We start from the raw sequence: 18,535 nt of genomic DNA, 5'->3' as shown, positions 1-18,535 counted from the left end.
ACTGCTGGGTGTGTTAGTGCGCCGGGGACTACCGCGCGGCCGCGCTTATTGCCGGCCGCGCTTATAACTTTAGTCCCCGGCTTCTGCGGCCTAGTGTCGCATATTCCCGCCCACAGGCCTGCCAGTCAGGGGAAGGGCGGGATGCTGCACAGATCGTCAGCGCTGAGGGCTGGAGCATACATTAGTATCCTCCTCCCCCCTCACTCAGTACACTGGGGCACTAGATTCCCGCACTTTCTTGGGCACGCCCACGGTCCCCTCCTCCCCACAGAACGCCGGCAGCCATTCCTGTCAGCGATTCAGACGCTGGAGAGGAGAGACAACACAGGGAGACCCAGGCAGGGAATCTGGTGATCACACAACCGCTCTGAGCGGTCGGTAAGCAGCACCTGTGGTGCTGGCCTCACTGAGTCCCGAAGTGTATATATATATATAGGCTTATAGGCTATACATTTGCACTGTACGGTCGCTCTGTTGATTTTTGGCTATATACCCTCCTGGATTGTTCTCAGAGGAGACAACATGTCGTCCGCAAAAAGCAAGGGTGCCAAAGCACAGGCGTACTTTGCAACCTGTACCTCATGTGCAGCTATACTACCGGCAGGTTCCACTGACCCTCATTGTGTGCAATGCTCGGCCCCTGTGGCACTTACTCAGCCGGAGCCTCTGCTACTGGTGGCCCAGGTGGAACCACCTGCTACCACTGTCCAGGTGACAGGGACGGAGTTTGCAGCTTTTGCTGACAAACTGTCTGAGAGTATGGATAAATGGTCTGCTAAAATACTAGAAGCCTTACAGTCCAGACCGGTGATTCAGGCCCCGGGCACTGTTCAATCTTTGACCCCTGGTCCCCCTCAATTGGAACAGCAAAGTGCCCCTGGGGTGACCCATAGGTCCCAGGGTGAGGTCTCTGACACGGACCGCAGTCCCAGGCCGCCTAAGCGGGCTCGCTGGGAAATTCCCTCCACCTCATCACACTGTTCAGGGTCTCAGCAGGAGGACTCTCTGGAGGATGAAGCGGAGGTAACAGATCAGGATTCTGATCCTGAAGCCGCTCTCAACCTAGATACACCTGAAGGTGACGCCGTAGTGAATGACCTTATAGTGACCATCAATCAGGTGTTGGATATTTCTCCCCCAGCTCCTACAATTGAGGAGTCAGCTTCTCAGGAGAAATTCCGTTTCAGGTTTCCCAAGCGTACATTGAGTACGTTTCTGGATCACTCTGACTTCAGAGAGGCAGTCCAGAAAAACAGAGACTGTCCAGACAAGCGTTTTTCCAAGCGCCTTAAGGATACACGTTATCCCTTCCCCCCTGATGTTGTCAAGGGCTGGACTCAGTGTCCTAAGGTGGATCCTCCAATCTCCAGACTGGCGGCTAGATCCATAGTTGCAGTGGAAGATGGGGCTTCACTCAAAGATGCCACTGACAGACAGATGGAACTATGGTTGAAATCCATCTATGAAGCTATCGGCGCGTCTTTTGCTCCAGCATTCGCAGCCGTTTGGGCACTCCAAGCTATCTCAGCTTGTCAGGCGCAGATTAATGCAGTAACACGTACATCTGCCCCGCAAGTGGTGTCCTTAACCTCTCAGGCGTCGGCGTTTGCGTCCTACGCCATTAATGCTATCCTGGACTCTGCGAGCCGTATGGCGGTAGCATCCGCCAATTCGGTGGTAGTCCGCAGGGCCATGTGGCTACGTGAATGGAAGGCAGACTCTGCTTCCAAAAAGTTCTTAACCGGTTTGCCATTGTCTGGCGACCGCTTGTTTGGTGAGCGATTGGATGAAATCATTAAACAATCCAAGGGAAAGGACTCATCCTTACCCCAGTCCAGACCAAACAGACCTCAACCACGGAAGGTACAATCGAGGTTTCGGTCCTTTCGGACCGCGGGCAGGTCTCAATTCTCCTCGTCCAAAAGGCCTCAGAAAGATCAGAGGAACTCCGATTCATGGCGGTCTAAGTCACGTCCTAAAAAGACCGCCGGAGGAACCGCTCCCAAAGCGGCCTCCTCATGACTTTCGGCCTCCTCAAACCGCATCCTCGGTCGGTGGCAGGCTCTCCCGCTTTTGCGACGCCTGGCTGCCACAGGTGAAAGACCGATGGGTGAGAGACATTCTATCTCAAGGTTACAGGATAGAGTTCAGCTCTCGTCCTCCGACTCGTTTCTTCAGAACATCTCCGCCCCCCGAAAGAGCCGATGCTCTTCTGCAGGCGGTGTGCACTCTGAAGGCAGAAGGAGTGGTGATCCCTGTTCCTCTTCAGCAACGGGGTCACGGTTTTTACTCCAACTTGTTCGTGGTGCCAAAAAAGGACGGATCCTTCCGTCCTGTTCTGGACCTAAAACTGCTCAACAAGCATGTGAAAACCAGGCGGTTCCGGATGGAATCGCTCCGCTCCGTCATCGCCTCAATGTCCCAAGGAGATTTCCTAGCATCAATCGACATCAAAGATGCTTATCTCCACGTACCGATTGCACCAGAGCATCAGCGCTTCCTGCGTTTCGCCATAGGGGACGAACACCTTCAGTTCGTGGCACTGCCTTTTGGCCTGGCGACAGCCCCACGGGTCTTCACCAAGGTTATGGCAACAGTGGTGGCAATCCTACACTCTCAGGGACACTCGGTGATCCCTTACTTAGACGATCTACTTGTCAAGGCACCCTCTCAAGGGGCATGCCAACACAGCCTGAACATTGCTCTGGAGACTCTCCAGAGTTTCGGGTGGATCATCAATTTTCCAAAGTCAAATCTGACACCGGCCCAACACTGACATATCTTGGCATGGAGTTTCATACTCTCTCAGCGATAGTGAAGCTTCCGCTGAACAAACAGCGTTCACTACAGACAGGGGTGCAATCTCTCCTTCAAGGCCAGTCACACCCCCTGAGGCGCCTCATGCACTTCCTAGGGAAGATGGTAGCAGCAATGGAGGCAGTTCCTTTTGCGCAGTTTCATCTGCGCCCACTTCAATGGGACATTCTCCGCAAATGGGACAGGAAGTCGACGTCCCTCGACAGGAACGTCTCCTTTTCTCGGGCAGCCAAGGCTTCCCTTCAGTGGTGGCTTCTCCCCACTTCTCTGTCGAAGGGGAAATCCTTCCTGCCCCCATCCTGGGCGGTGGTCACGACGGACGCGAGCCTGTCAGGGTGGGGAGCGGTCTTTCTCCACCACAGGGCTCAGGGTACTTGGACTCAGTCAGAGTCCTCCCTTCAGATCAATGTTCTGGAGAAAAGGGCAGTGTATGTTGCCCTAAAGGCGTTCCAGCCGTGGCTGGAAGGCAAACAGATCCGAATTCAGTCGGACAACTCCACAGCGGTGGCATACATCAACCACCAAGGCGGGACACGCAGTCGGCAAGCCTTCCAGGAAGTCCGGCGGATTCTGCTGTGGGTGGAAGCCACAGCCTCCACCATATCCGCAGTTCACATCCCGGGCGTAGAAAACTGGGAAGCAGACTTTCTCAGTCGCCAGGGCATGGACGCAGGGGAATGGTCCCTTCACCCGGACGTGTTTCAGGAGATCTGTTGCCGCTGGGGCATGCCGGACGTCGACCTAATGGCGTCCCGGCACAACAACAAGGTCCCGACATTCATGGCACGGTCTCAAGATCACAGAGCTCTGGCGGCAGACGCCTTAGTTCAGGATTGGTCGCAGTTTCAACTCCCTTATGTGTTTCCTCCTCTGGCACTGTTGCCCAGAGTGTTACGCAAGATCAGGGCCGACTGCCGCCGCGCCATCCTCGTCGCTCCAGACTGGCCGAGGAGGTCGTGGTACCCGGATCTGTGGCATCTCACGGTGGGCCAACCGTGGGCACTACCAGACCGACCAGACTTGCTGTCTCAAGGGCCGTTTTTCCATCTGAATTCTGCGGCCCTCAACCTGACTGTGTGGCCATTGAGTCCTGGATCCTAGCGTCTTCAGGGTTATCTCAAGAGGTCATTGCCACTATGAGACAGGCTAGGAAACCAACGTCCGCCAAGATCTACCACAGGACGTGGAAGATATTCCTGTCGTGGTGCTCTGCTCAGGGTTTTTCTCCCTGGCCATTTACCTTGCCCACTTTTCTGTCCTTCCTTCAATCCGGATTGGAAAAGGGTTTGTCGCTCGGCTCCCTTAAGGGACAAGTCTCTGCGCTCTCTGTGTTTTTTCAGAAGCGCCTAGCCAGACTTCCACAGGTACGCACGTTCCTGCAGGGGGTTTGTCACATCGTCCCTCCTTACAAGCGTCCGTTAGAACCCTGGGATCTGAACAGGGTGCTGATGGCTCTTCAGAAACCACCTTTCGAGCCAATGAAGGATATTTCTCTCTCACGCCTTTCACAGAAAGTGGTCTTCCTAGTAGCAGTCACTTCACTTCGGAGAGTGTCTGAGCTAGCAGCGTTGTCGTGCAAAGCCCCTTTCCTGGTGTTTCACCAGGACAAGGTGGTTCTGCGTCCGGTTCCGGAATTTCTCCCTAAGGTGGTATCCCCCTTTCATCTCAATCAGGATATCTCCTTACCCTCTTTTTGTCCTCATCCAGTTCACCAATGTGAAAAGGATTTGCACTTGTTAGATCTGGTGAGAGCACTCAGATTCTACATTTCTCGTACGGCGCCCCTGCGCCGCTCGGATGCACTCTTTGTCCTTGTCGCTGGCCAGCGTAAAGGGTCACAAGCTTCCAAATCAACCCTGGCTCGGTGGATCAAGGAACCAATTCTCGAAGCTTATCGTTCCTCGGGGCTTCCGGTTCCCTCAGGGCTGAAGGCCCATTCTACCAGGGCCGTGGGAGCGTCCTGGGCCTTGCGGCACCAGGCTACGGCTCAGCAGGTGTGTCAGGCAGCTACCTGGTCGAGCCTGCACACTTTCACGAAACACTATCAGGTGCATACCTATGCTTCGGCAGATGCCAGCCTAGGTAGGCGAGTCCTTCAGGCGGCGGTTGCCCACCTCTAGGACGGAGCCGTTTACGGCTCTATTATGAGGTATTATTTACCCACCCAGGGACTGCTTTTGGACGTCCCAATTGTCTGGGTCTCCCAATGGAGCGACAAAGAAGGGAATTTTGTTTACTTACCGTAAATTCCTTTTCTTCTAGCTCCAATTGGGAGACCCAGCACCCGCCCCTGTTCCCTTCGGGCTGTTGTTCTTTGTGTACACATGTTGTTCATGTTGAATGGTTTCAGTTCTCCGATATTCCTTCGGATTGAATTTACTTTAAACCAATTTATAATTTTTTCCTCCTTCTTGCTTTTGCACCAAAATTGAGGAGCCCGTGATGCATGGGGGGTGTATAGGCAGAAGGGGAGGGGCTTTACACTTTTAGTGTAATACTTTGTGTGGCCTCCGGAGGCATAAGCTATACACCCAATTGTCTGGGTCTCCCAATTGGAGCTAGAAGAAAAGGAATTTACGGTAAGTAAACAAAATTCCCTTCTTTCTTCGGCGCTCCATTGGGAGACCCAGACGATTGGGTGTATAGCTACTGCCTCCGGAGGCCACACAAAGCATTACACTAAAAAGTGTAAGGCCCCTCCCCTTCTGGCTATACACCCCCAGTGGGATCACTGGCTCACCAGTTTTTCTGCTTTGTGCGAAGGAGGTCAGACATCCACGCATAGCTCCACTGTTTAGTCAGCAGTAGCTGCTGACTATATCGGATGGAAGAAAAGAGGGCCCATATAGGGCCCCCAGCAAGCTCCCTTCTCACCCCGCTTGTGGTTTGTAAGGTTGAGGTACCTTTTGCTGGTACGGCGGCTGGAGCCCACATGCTGTTTTCCTTCCACATCCCCCTGAGGGGCTCTGAGGAAGTGGGATCTTACCGGCCCCAAAGCCCTGAGGCCGGGCTCCATCCACAGACCCATTGAACCTGCTGGATACGGAGCTGGGTACCGTTCAGGGACATGGCCCTGCACCATTCAGGTACTCTGTGTCCCCGTACACACAGGCACAGCACACTCCAGACTTGCTGGGTGTGCTAGTGCGCCGGGGACAGTAAAGGGTTACAGTCACTGCAGCCTAGCTGAGTGACTTTATGTATGGGGAACTACCGCGCCGGACGCTCCGGGAGTGGCGGCGCGGCTGGGACTTGTAGTGCGCCGGGGACTTAGCGCCGACCGCGCTTTTACGGCGGCGGCGCTTATAAATCCAGTCCCCGGCTTTTGCGGCCTAGCTCCGCTTCGTTCCCGCCCCCACCCTGTCAATCAGGGTAGGGGAGAGACGCTGTACAATCAGCAGCGCCGAGGGCTGGAGCCTTATTTACATGCTCCAGCCCTCTCACTGGACACTGTGGGACGCCGGTTTCCCGCTCTGACTTGGGGGCACGCCCACGGCCCGCCCCTACTCACACGAGCTGGAGAAGGACGCCGGCAGCCATTCCTGCAGTCCGAGCTGAGAGATCGGACTCTGGGCAACCAGGCACAGGACTAGGGCGACCACACACCCGCTTATAGGCGGGCGGTAAGCGGCACCTGAAGTGCTGACCCCACTAAATACCGCAGTTGTCCATTTGTATTTTTATGCTTACACTGCATAGGTCGCTATTTTTGGCTATATGCCCTCTTAGATGGCGACACATCAGCAGCAGGAAAGCAGGGGTGCTAAGGCACAGGCTTTCTATGCTGCTTGTATTGCATGTACTGAAGTGTTCATGTGTATTTATGCTTGTATGCTATACACTGCACTGTACGGTCGCTAGTCTGGGCTATTTTCGCCTAGAATGACTAGACTACAGCAGCAGAAAAGCAGGGGTGCTGAGGCACAGGTTTTTTCTATGCTGCTTGTATTGCAGGGGTTGCAGTGTTCATTTGTACTTATGCTTGTATGCTATACATTGCACTGTATGGTCGATATTCTGGGCTATATTCCCCTAGATGGCTAGTCTACAGCAGCAGAAAAGCAGGGGTGCCAAGGCACAGGCTTTCTATGCTGCTTGTATTGCATGTGCTGCAGTGTTCATTGTACTTTATGCTTGTATGCTATACATTGCATTGTACGGTCGCCATTCTTGGCTCTATGTCCTAGATGGCTAGTCGGCAGCAGCATATAAGCAACACAGGCTTTCGATGCTGTTTTTACTGCATGTGATACTGTTCCACGGCACTGAACCCCATGCTCCCCTGGAGCACTTGGTCAGCCGGGGTCTCTACTAGACGTGGCCAAAGGAACCACCTGTCAACCCTGTCCAAGGACAGGGATGGAGTTGCAATGGGATAGAGACTTGCAGTCCGGACAGGCCATGGGCAATCTGGATCATTGCTCCCTGGCCACCCTCCTTGGGAATAAAATCGGTGCTCCGGGGGGGGTCCCAGGAGGCTCTCTGTATGATGAGGCAGACGTAGCTCATCAGGACTTTGATCCTGACAACGCTCTCAATCCGGATACACCGGATGGTGACGCCATAAGGAATGATCCTATAGCGTCCATCAATGGAATGTTGGATCTTTCTCCCTCAGCTCCCCCAGCGGAGGAGTCAGCTTCACAGCAGGAGAAGTCCCATTTCAGTAGCTCAAACGTATATTGAGTATTTTTCTGGCCACGCTGACTTCAGAGAAGCAGTCCAGGAACACCACGCTTACCAGATAAGCGTTTTCTCCAAACGTATTAAGGATACACGTTATCCTTTTCCCCCTGACGTGGTCAAGCGCGGGACCCAGGGTCCAAAGGTGGATTCTCCAATCTCCAGGCTTGCGGCTAGAGCTATAGTTGCAGTGGAGATGGGACTTCACTTAAAGATGCCAGACAGATGGACTCTGGTTGAAATCTGTCTATGAGGCTATCGGCGTGTCAGTTGCTCCGGCATTTACAGCCGTATGGGCACCCTAAGCTTTTCAGCTGTTCTTGCACAGCTGGTCTTGAGCATATGTACATTTGTGCCGCAGGGGCGTCCGTAACCTCGCAATGTCTGCATTGCGACTTACCCTATTAATGCTGTCCTGGAAGGACAGTCGAGGTTTCGGTCCTTCCCAAGCTCGGGCAGGTCCCAATTGTCCTCGTCCAAAAGAGCTGAAAAGCCTCAGAGGGGCTCAGTTTCCGGGGGCTCAATCACGCCCAAGGAAGGCAGCCGGAGGAACCGCTACCAAGGCGGTCTCCTCATGACTCTCAGCTCTCTCATCTCTCCGCATCCGCGGTTGATGGCAGACTCGCTCGCCTTTGGCGACATTTAGCTGCCACAGGTCACAGACCGGTGGGTGAGGGACATTGTGCCCACGTGCACAGGACAGAGTTCTGTTCTCGTCCTCCGACTCGATTCTTCAGAACGTCCCCACCTCCCCACCGAGCCGATGCTCTTCTGCAGGCAGAAGGAGTGGTAATCCCTGTTCCTCTTCAGGAACAAGACACGGTTTTCCTCCAATCTGGTTGTGGTGCCAAAAAAGGATGGCGCTTTCCGTTCCGTTCTGGACCTAAAACTGCTCAACAAGCACGTGGAGGCCAGGCGGTTCCGGATGAAACCCTCCGCTCCGTCATTGCCTCAATGTCTCAAGGATATTTCCTAGCATCAATAGACATCAAAGATGCTTATCTCCACGTGCCGATTGCTACAGAGCACCAATGTTTTCTACGTTTCGTGATGGGAGACGACCATCTTCAGTTCGTAGCTCTGCCATTCGGTCTGGCGACAACCCCACGGGTGTTCACCAAGGTCATGGCGGCAGTGGTAGCAGTCTTGCACTCACAGGGACACTCTGTGATCCCTTACTTGGACGATCTACTTGTCAAGGCACCCTCTCAAGAGGCATGCCAACTCAGCCTGAATGTTGCGCTGGAGACTCTCCAGACGTTCGGGTGGATCATCGACTTCTCAAAGTCAAACCTGTCACCGACCCAATCACTAACGTATCTTGGCATGGAGTTTCATACCCTCTCAGCGCTAGTGAAGCTTCCGCTGGACAAGCAGCGGTCACTACAGACTGGGGTGCAGACTCTCCGTCAAGGTCAGTCGCACTCCTTAAGACGCCTCATGCACTTCCTCGGGAAGATGGTGGCGGCAATGGAGGCGGTTCCGTTTGCGCAGTTTCATCTGCGTCCTCTTATTGGGACATTCTCCGCCAATGGGACGGGAAGTCAACATCCCTGAACAGGAAAGTATCCTTTTCACAGAAGGACTCTCTGCAATGGTGGCTTCTTCCCACCTCATTATCACAGGGAAGATCCTTCCTACCACCGTCTTGGGCGGTAGTCACGACAGACGCGAGTCTGTCAGGGTGGGGAGCAGTTTGTCTCCACCACAGGGCTCAGGGTACGTGGACTCAGCAGGAGTCCACCCTTCAGATCCATGTTCTGGAAATCAGAGCAGTGTATCTTGCCCTACTAGCCTTCCAGCAGTGGCTGGAAGGAAAGCAGATCCGAATTCAGTCGGACAACTCCACAGCGGTGGCATACATCAATCACCAAGGAGGGACACGCAGTCGGCAAGCCTTCCAGGAAGTCCGGCGGATTCTGATGTGGGTGGAAGCCACGGCCTCCACCGTATCCGCAGTTCACATCCCCGGCGTAGAACACTGGGAAGCAGACTTCCTCAGCCGCCAGGGCATGGACGCAGGGGAATGGTCCCTTCACCCGGACGTGTTTCAGGAAATCTGTAGCCGCTGGGGAAGGCCGGACGTCGACCTAATGGCGTCCAGGCACAACAACAAGGTCCCAACCTTCATAGCACGGTCTCGCGATCACAGAACTCTGGCGGCAGACGCCTTAGTGCAAGATTGGTCGCAGTTCCGGCTCCCTTATGTGTTTCCACCTCTGGCACTCTTGCCCAGAGTGCTACGCAAGATCAGATCCGACTGCAGCCGCGTCATACTCGTCGCCCCAGACTGGCCAAGGAGGGCGTGGTATCCGGATCTGTGGCATCTCACGGTCGGCCAACCGTCGGCACTACCAGACCGACCAGACTTACTGTCCCAAGGGCCGTTTTTCCATCGGAATTCTGCGGCCCTGAACCTGACTGTGTGGCCATTGAGTCCTGGATCCTAGGGTCTTCAGGATTATCCCAAGGGGTCGTTGCCACCATGAGACAGGCTAGGAAGCCCACGTCCGCTAAGATCTACCACAGAACGTGGAGGATATTCTTATCCTGGTGCTCTGCTCAGGGAGTGTCTCCCTGGCCTTTTGCATTGCCTACCTTTCTTTCTTTCCTGCAATCTGGGTTAGAAAAAGGTTTGTCGCTCGGCTCCCTTAAAGGGCAAGTCTCGGCGCTATCCGTCTTTTTTCAAAAGCGTCTAGCACGACTTCCTAAGGTGCGTACGTTCCTGCAGGGGGTTTGTCATATTGTACCCCCGTACAAGCGGCCGTTAGATCCATGGGATCTGAACAGGGTACTAGTTGCCCTCCAGAAGCCGCCCTTCGAGCCTCTGAGGGAGGTTTCACTTTCTAAACTATCACAGAAAGTGGCTTTTCTGGTAGCGATCACATCTCTTCGGAGAGTGTCTGAGCTAGCAGCGCTGTCATCCAAGGCTCCTTTCCTGGTCTTCCACCAGGACAAGGTAGTGCTGCGCCCCATTCAGGAGTTTCTCCCGAAGGTGGCTTTTCATCTTAATCAGGATATCTCTTTGCCTTCTTTTTGTCCTCATGCAGTTCATCGGTATGAGAAGAATTTACATTTGTTAGATCTGGTGAGAGCACTCAGAATCTACATTTCCCGCACGGCGCCCCTGCGCCGCTCCGATGCACTCTTTGTCCTTGTCGCTGGTAAGCGCAAAGGGTCGCAGGCTTCCAAAGCCACCCTGGCTCGATGGATCAAAGAACCAATTCTTGAAGCCTACCGTTCTGCTGGGCTTCCGGTTCCATCAGGGCTGAAGGCCCATTCTACCAGAGCCGTGGGTGCGTCCTGGGCATTGCGACACCAGGCTACGGCTCAACAGGTGTGCCAGGCAGCTACCTGGTCGAGTCTGCACACTTTCACCAAACATTATCAGGTGCATACCTATGCTTCGGCGGACGCCAGCCTAGGTAGAAGAGTCCTGCAGGCGGCAGTTGCCTCCCCGTAGGGGAGGGCTGTCTTCGCAGCTCTAACATAAGGTATTTCTTTACCCACCCAGGGACAGCTTTTGGACGTCCCAATCGTCTGGGTCTCCCAATGGAGCGCCGAAGAAGAAGGGAATTTTGTTACTTACCGTAAATTCCTTTTCTTCTAGCTCCTATTGGGAGACCCAGCACCCGCCCTGTTGTCCTTCGGGATTTTTGGGTTTTTTCGGGTACACATGTTGTTCATGTTGAACGGTTTTTCAGTTCTCCGATGTTACTCGGAGTGAATTTGTTTAACCAAGTTATTGGCTTTCCTCCTTCTTGCTTTTGCACTAAAACTGGTGAGCCAGTGATCCCACTGGGGGTGTATAGCCAGAAGGGGAGGGGCCTTACACTTTTTAGTGTAATGCTTTGTGTGGCCTCCGGAGGCAGTAGCTATACACTCAATCGTCTGGGTCTCCCAATAGGAGCTAGAAGAAAAGGAATTTACGGTAAGTAACAAAATTCCCTTCTTTAATTTTAAATAAACGTAAATAATATTGACTGAAATGTACCACTAACATGATGTACAATAAGTCATGAAAAACGATCTCTGAATCGCTAGGATCCGTAGAGGCGGTCCAGAATTGTAACCTCATAAAGTGATACCGGTCAGAACTGGGGGGAAAAAAAGGAAGTCCTGGTCATGAAAGCAAAAACCGGCTCTGGCGCAAAAGGATTAAAATGGCAATTAATAAAAAAAATTGAATAAATAAAAAATAAATATTTTTATTTATTGTGATCAAAATATTTTTTTAAACCAGTAATCTATAGCATGTAAGGGTATGCGGGGAGGTCTAGGTACAAATTTCACTACTTAACACACAAAGGAAGAACTATGCTGCTTCACTGGTCGGTATGTATGCTGATATCCACCGCAGTAAATAGAATAGACTTATAAAAATGAGTGTGCTTAGCTCATAAATTATCCAATTCAGAAATCGCTGTTTGCATCAGAAATAGTGTGAACACAGCCTAAGGCTACTTTCACACACCAGTTTTTTGGCATCAGGCACAATCCAGCGTGTGGCTGATGCAACGAATCCAACGCAGAATATGCAAAAACGGATGCACCAGATCTTTTTTTTTTTTTGATGGATCCGGTATGCTTGATCTGTCAAAAAACGGATCCGGCGCATCAGTTTCGTCCGTTTTTTTTCTGAATCCGTTTTCTTAACAATAAATTGGAGCATGCTCAGTTTAAAAAAAACGGATCCGGTCGCCGCATCAGTTTTTTGCCGCATAACATAGGATTCGGCGTCCATAGTCTTCCATTGTAAATCGCGCCTGACGCGGCGTCCATAGGCTTCCATTGTAAAGCGCGCCGATGCGGCGTCCATAGGCTTCCATTGTAAAGCGCGCCGGATGCGGCGCAATGCGTTTTTTTTTTCGTCAGAGACAAAAAACGTTACAAGAGATGTTCCATCCGGCCGTCGCATTAGCCAATTATGACGGATCCGGCAAAAGCCGGATGCAACACAATGCCATCCAGCACAATCCGCTGCTAATACAAATCAATGGGAATGAAACGGATCTGGTGCCAGATCCATTTTATCCGTTTTTTTTCCGGATTATGCCTGATGGTAAAAAAAACTGATGTGTGAAAGTAGCCTAACTACCAATCCGCATCAGATAATAGAGCTTTGCATTATTCCCTATAGAAGCTAGTAGGACTTTAATAACCATGACACATGTTAGCACGTCATCTCAAGCACCAATAACTGAAGGTGAATTATAGTTGGATCTACTTTCTGTTACAGACAAGAATACCGTACAGATCATGGATGCTGAAACCGCTGGTTCTGGAAATTTCCAGGTAACTATTATAAAGCTAAATAACAATTTGGGAATGCATATTTTTATATTCTGTTAGACATATTATCACACCTTTTGGGGTATGTATGCATTGATAAAGTGCCCGTTTCTAATAATTTTGTTGTTAGATCAGATCTTTAAGGGGTATTCCCATTTCTAAGATCCCAATATGTAGTAATATTAATAGTAGTTATTAGTGTTATTGCTATTATTGTTATTAGTAGCATTAGTGCATAATATATTATAATATTAATAGTAATTAGAATGTAGTAATTATAATCATATTAGCAAATATCTCCAATTAGAAATGTAGTATAGTTTTGATATAGCCATGTCTGTTACCGATTGTACATGGCATTGCAGTTTGGGTATCGATGGTTACAACCACTCATATAGTGACAGTTGTGATCACAGTAAATTATAAAATAGATGTTGCCATTCAAAATTACAACTGCTCCCGCAAGAAAACAAGCGATCATAAGGCTATGTCAAAAGAGAAAGAAAGTTATTGCTCTTGTAATAAGATGATGTATGTTGTACTGACGTCACTGTCCCCATTGGAGCTCACAATCTACATTCTCTATCATTAAACAAACACTGGAAGAACATACAAACTCTTTGGTGGGATTTGTTCCCATACCACTAATAGATATCATAAGGGCAGTAGGTGGCTCATGTTATCTATTATCTTGGAACCTACAAAATATGGAGAAAACACCACTGGAGAGAAATATTTCAAAGCTTGCTGTTGGAGTTCATGGATTTGTTCTGCTTTTATTTTTCAGTCAAACCTTCAGGAGGGATTGATCGCTGCGAAAGACACGGTTGAACAGCTAAACTCAGCTCTGCAGGTACCCAGTGATGTATAATTCTAATAAAACATTTGTTTTTCACATTTTTCTTTATTTTGTCCGATTTACAGTTTGTGGTTTTTATTCTAGGCTTTAATGTTTTTATTAGGTCTCCATTCTATGTCTGTGTCTGCGGACACTTCAGGCGGAGAGCCTTATATGTACGCTGCCCTACTTCTACAGCTCATGGCCTCTGCCCTTTAATTGTGCAGCATGTTCTCATCACGTTTCAACAGTGTGTGACTAGCAGGGCTGTGGAGTCAGTAAACCAAACCTGCGACTCCGGCTCCTCAATTTCCCTTGCACCGACTCCACGACTCCGACCTCCCACATATTTCTTATATTTAAGTAAAAAATGTATTGTAGTACAATGTGAACATCAGACATTTAATCAGTTGTATCGTACAGTAATCAAGATATTTAGATAGAACATAAAATATATTTTTCTTTGTCGCTCCATTGGGAGACCCAGACAATTGGGTGTATAGCTTCTGCCTCCGGAGGCCACACAAAGTATTACACTTAAAAGTGTAAAGCCCCTCCCCTTCTGCCTATACACCCCCCGTGCATCACGGGTTCCTCAGTTTTCATGCTTTGTGCGAAGGAGGCAGACATCCACGCACGTTTTCCTTCCCCATCCCTTTAGGGCTCTGGGTGAAGTGGGATCCTAATCGGTCTCCAGGCACTGAGACCGTGGTCCATCCACAGACCCCGGGGACTCTGCTGGACAAGGAGCCGAGTATCGTCAGGGACAAGGCCCTGCTACTTTGAGGTACTCTGTGTCCCCGTGGGGACCGCGCACACAAACACTGCAGCATTGCTGGGTGTGTTAGTGCGCCGGGGACCGCAGAGCTGACCGCGCTTGTGCCATCACACACTGCAGCGTGGCTGGGTGTGTTAGTTTACTGGGGACTACCGCGCTGACCGCGCGCTGCCATTTCACACTGCAGCGCGGCTGGGAGTGTTAGTACGCCGGGGACTACCGCGCCGACCGCGCTTATACGCCGGCCGCGCTTATAACTTTAGTCCCCGGCTTTTGCGGCCTAGTCTCACTTTTTTCCCGCCCCCCGGCCTGCCAGTCAGGGGAAGGGCGGGACGCTGCACAGGACGTCAGCGCCGAGGGCTGGAACATGCTTTGCATACTCCACCCCCCTCACTGTGCACAGTGGGGCACCAGATTCCCGCACTTTCTAGGGCACGCCCACGGCCCCCTCCTCTCCTCAGGACGCCGGCAGCCATTCCTGTCAGCTCTTCTGACGCTGGAGAGGGGAGACAAGCTCTGGGAGACCCAGGCAGGGATTCTGGTGATCACACAACCGCTTTGAGCGGGCGGTAAGCAGCACCTGAGGTGCTGGCCCCACTAGTGCAGAAGTGTACATATAGATTTATATGCTTATAGGCTATACTTTACACTGTATGGTGCACGGTTGATTTTTGGCTATATACCCTCCTGGATTGCTCAGAGGAGACAACAGCATATCGTCCGCAAAAAGCAAGGGTGCCAAAGCACAGGCTTACTATGCAGCCTGCGCCGCATGTACGGCTATACTACCGGCAGGTTCCACCGACCCTCATTGTGTGCAATGCTCGGCCCCTGTGGCACTTTCTCAGCCGGAGCCTCTGCTAAGGGTGGCCCAGGAGGAACCACCTGCTAGCACTGTCCAGGTGACGGGGACGGAGTTTGCAGTTTTTACTGATAGACTTTCTGAGACTATGGCTAAGATACTAGAAGCCTTGCAGTCCAGACCGGTATCTCAGACCATGGGCACTGATGAATCATTGCCCCCTGGTCCCCCTCAGTTGGAACAACAATGTCCTCCCGGGGTGTCTCATAGATCCCAGGGTGAGGTCTCTGACACGGACCGCAGCCCCAGACCGCCTAAGCGAGCTCGCTGGGAAATTCCCTCGACATCATCACATTGTTCAGGGTCTCAGCGGGAGGACTCTCTGTATGATGAAGCGGAGGTAGCTGATCAGGATTCTGATCCTGAGGCCGCTCTCAACCTTGATACTCCTGATGGGGACGCCATAGTGAATGATCTTATCGCGTCCATCAATCAAATGTTGGATATTTCTCCCTCAGCTCCTCCAGTGGAGGAGTCAGCTTCTCAGCAGGAGAAATTCCGTTTCAGGTTTCCCAAACGTACAACGAGTATGTTTCTGGACCACTCTGACTTCAAGGAGGCAGTCCAGAAACACCGAGCTTGTCCACATAAGCGTTTTTCCAAGCGCCTTAAGGATACACGTTATCCCTTCCCCCCTGACGTGGTCAAGGGCTGGACTCAGTGTCCCAAGGTGGATCCTCCAATCTCCAGACTGGCGGCTAGATCCATAGTTGCAGTGGAAGATGGGGCTTCACTCAAAGATGCCACTGACAGACAGATGGAGCTCTGGTTGAAATCCATCTATGAAGCTATCGGCGCGTCTTTTGCTCCAGCATTCGCAGCCGTATGGGCACTCCAAGCTATCTCAGCGGGTCAAGCGCAAATTGACGCAGTCACACGTACGTCTGCGCCGCAAGTGGCGTCCATAACCTCTCAGACGTCGGCATTTGCGTCCTACGCTATTAATGCTGTCCTGGACTCTGCGAGCCGTACGGCGGTTGCATCCGCCAATTCGGTGGCAATACGCAGGGCCTTGTGGCTACGGGAATGGAAGGCAGATTCTGCTTCCAAAAAGTGCTTAACCAGTTTGCCATTTTCTGGCGACCGCTTGTTTGGTGAGCGATTGGATGAAATCATCAAACAATCCAAGGGAAAGGATACATCCTTACCCCAGGCCAAACCAAACGTACCCCAACAGAGGAGGGGACAGTCGAGGTTTCGGTCCTTTCGGGGCGCGGGCAGGTCCCAATTCTCCTCGTCCAAAAGGCCTCAGAAGGAGCAGAGGAACTCCGATTCATGGCGGTCTAAGTCACGTCCTAAAAAGACCGCCGGAGGTGCCGCTACCAAGGCGGCTTCCTCATGACTTTCGGCCTCCTCACACCGCATCCTCGGTCGGTGGCAGGCTCTCCCGCTTTTGCGACACCTGGCTGCCACAGGTAAAAGACCGATGGGTGAGAGACATTCTGTCTCACGGTTACAAGATAGAGTTCAGCTCTCGTCCTCCGACTCGATTCTTCAGAACATCTCCGCCTCCCGAGCGAGCCGATGCTCTTCTGCAGGCGGTGGGCACTCTGAAGGCAGAAGGAGTGGTGGTCCCGGTTCCTCTTCAGCAACAGGGTCACGGTTTTTACTCCAACCTGTTTGTGGTTCCAAAGAAGGACGGGTCTTTCCGTCCTGTCCTGGACCTAAAACTGCTCAACAAACACGGATGGAATCCCTCCGCTCCGTCATCGCCTCAATGTCCCAAGGAGATTTTCTTGCATCGATCGATATCAAAGATGCTTATCTCCACGTACCGATTGCTCCAGAGCATCAGCGCTTCCTGCGCTTCGCCATAGGAGACGAACACCTTCAGTTCGTGGCACTGCCGTTCGGCCTGGCGACAGCCCCACAGGTTTTCACCAAGGTCATGGCTACAGTAGTAGCGGTCCTCCACTCTCAGGGTCACTCGGTGATCCCTTACTTAGACGATCTGCTGGTCAAGGCACCCTCTCAAGAGGCATGCCAACACAGCCTCAACGCTACTCTGGAGACTCTCCAGAGTTTCGGGTGGATCATCAATTTTCCAAAGTCAAATCTGACTCCGGCCCAATCGCTGACATATCTTGGCATGGAGTTTCATACCCTCTCAGCGATGGTGATGCTTCCGCTGAACAAACAGCGGTCACTGCAGACAGGGTTGCAATCTCTCCTTCAAGGTCAGTCACACCCCTTGAGGCGCCTCATGCACTTCCTAGGGAAGATGGTGGCAGCAATGGAGGCAGTCCCTTTCGCGCAGTTTCACCTGCGTCCTCTTCAATGGGACATCCTACGCAAATGGGACAGGAAGTCGACGTCCCTCGACAGGAACGTCTCCCTCTCTCAGGCAGCCAAAGCTTCCCTTCGGTGGTGGCTTCTTCCCACTTCTCTGTCGAAGGGGAAATCCTTCCTACCCCCATCCTGGGCGGTGGTCACGACGGACGCGAGTCTGTCAGGGTGGGGAGCAGTCTTTCTCCACCACAGGGCTCAGGGTACGTGGACTCAGCAAGAGTCCTCCCTTCAGATCAATGTTCTGGAGATCAGGGCAGTGTATCTTGCCCTAAAAGCGTTCCAGCAGTGGCTGGAAGGCAAGCAGATCCGAATTCAGTCGGACAACTCCACAGCGGTGGCTTACATCAACCACCAAGGCGGAACACGCAGTCGGCAAGCCTTCCAGGAAGTCCGGCGTATTTTGATGTGGGTGGAAGCCACGGCCTCCACCATCTCCGCAGTTCACATCCCGGGCGTAGAAAACTGGGAAGCAGACTTTCTCAGTCGCCAGGGCATGGACGCAGGGGAATGGTCCCTTCACCCGGACGTGTTTCAGGAGATCTGTTGCCGGACGTCGACCTAATGGCGTCCAGGCACAACAACAAGGTCACGGCATTCATGGCACGATCTCACGATCACAGAGCTCTGGCGGCAGATGCCTTAGTTCAGGATTGGTCGCAGTTTCAACTCCCTTATGTGTTCCCACCTCTGGCACTGTTGCCCAGAGTGTTACGCAAGATCAGGTCAGACTGCCGCCGCGCCATTCTCGTCGCTCCAGACTGGCCGAGGAGGTCGTGGTACCCGGATCTGTGGCATCTCACGGTGGGCCAACCGTGGGCACTACCAGACCGACCAGACTTGCTGTCTCAAGGGCCGTTTTTCCATCTGAATTCTGCGGCCCTCAACCTGACTGTGTGGCCATTGAGTCCTGGATCCTAGCGTCTTCAGGGTTATCTCAAGAGGTCATTGCCACTATGAGACAGGCCAGGAAACCAAC

At 52.1% G+C, this 18,535-nt stretch overlaps 1 protein-coding gene across 1 annotated transcript in view; it reads left to right on the top strand.

Annotated features, from left to right (window-relative positions):
* RNF17 (ring finger protein 17) overlaps positions 1 to 18,535 on the top strand; it is a 733,334-nt gene that overhangs the window by 114,133 nt on the left and 600,666 nt on the right. The window contains exons 4-5 of the mRNA XM_075331310.1: positions 12,740 to 12,795; positions 13,580 to 13,645. Of these exons, the coding sequence (XP_075187425.1) occupies positions 12,740 to 12,795; positions 13,580 to 13,645 (122 nt within the window). The remainder of the gene's footprint in view (positions 1 to 12,739; positions 12,796 to 13,579; positions 13,646 to 18,535) is intronic.

The sequence above is a fragment of the Anomaloglossus baeobatrachus genome (genome assembly GCF_048569485.1).
Source record: "Anomaloglossus baeobatrachus isolate aAnoBae1 chromosome 2 unlocalized genomic scaffold, aAnoBae1.hap1 SUPER_2_unloc_1, whole genome shotgun sequence".
NCBI classification, from domain to species: domain Eukaryota; kingdom Metazoa; phylum Chordata; class Amphibia; order Anura; family Aromobatidae; genus Anomaloglossus; species Anomaloglossus baeobatrachus.
Note: the sequence above shows the minus strand (reverse complement) of the source record. Positions and strands in the feature narration are given on the sequence as shown.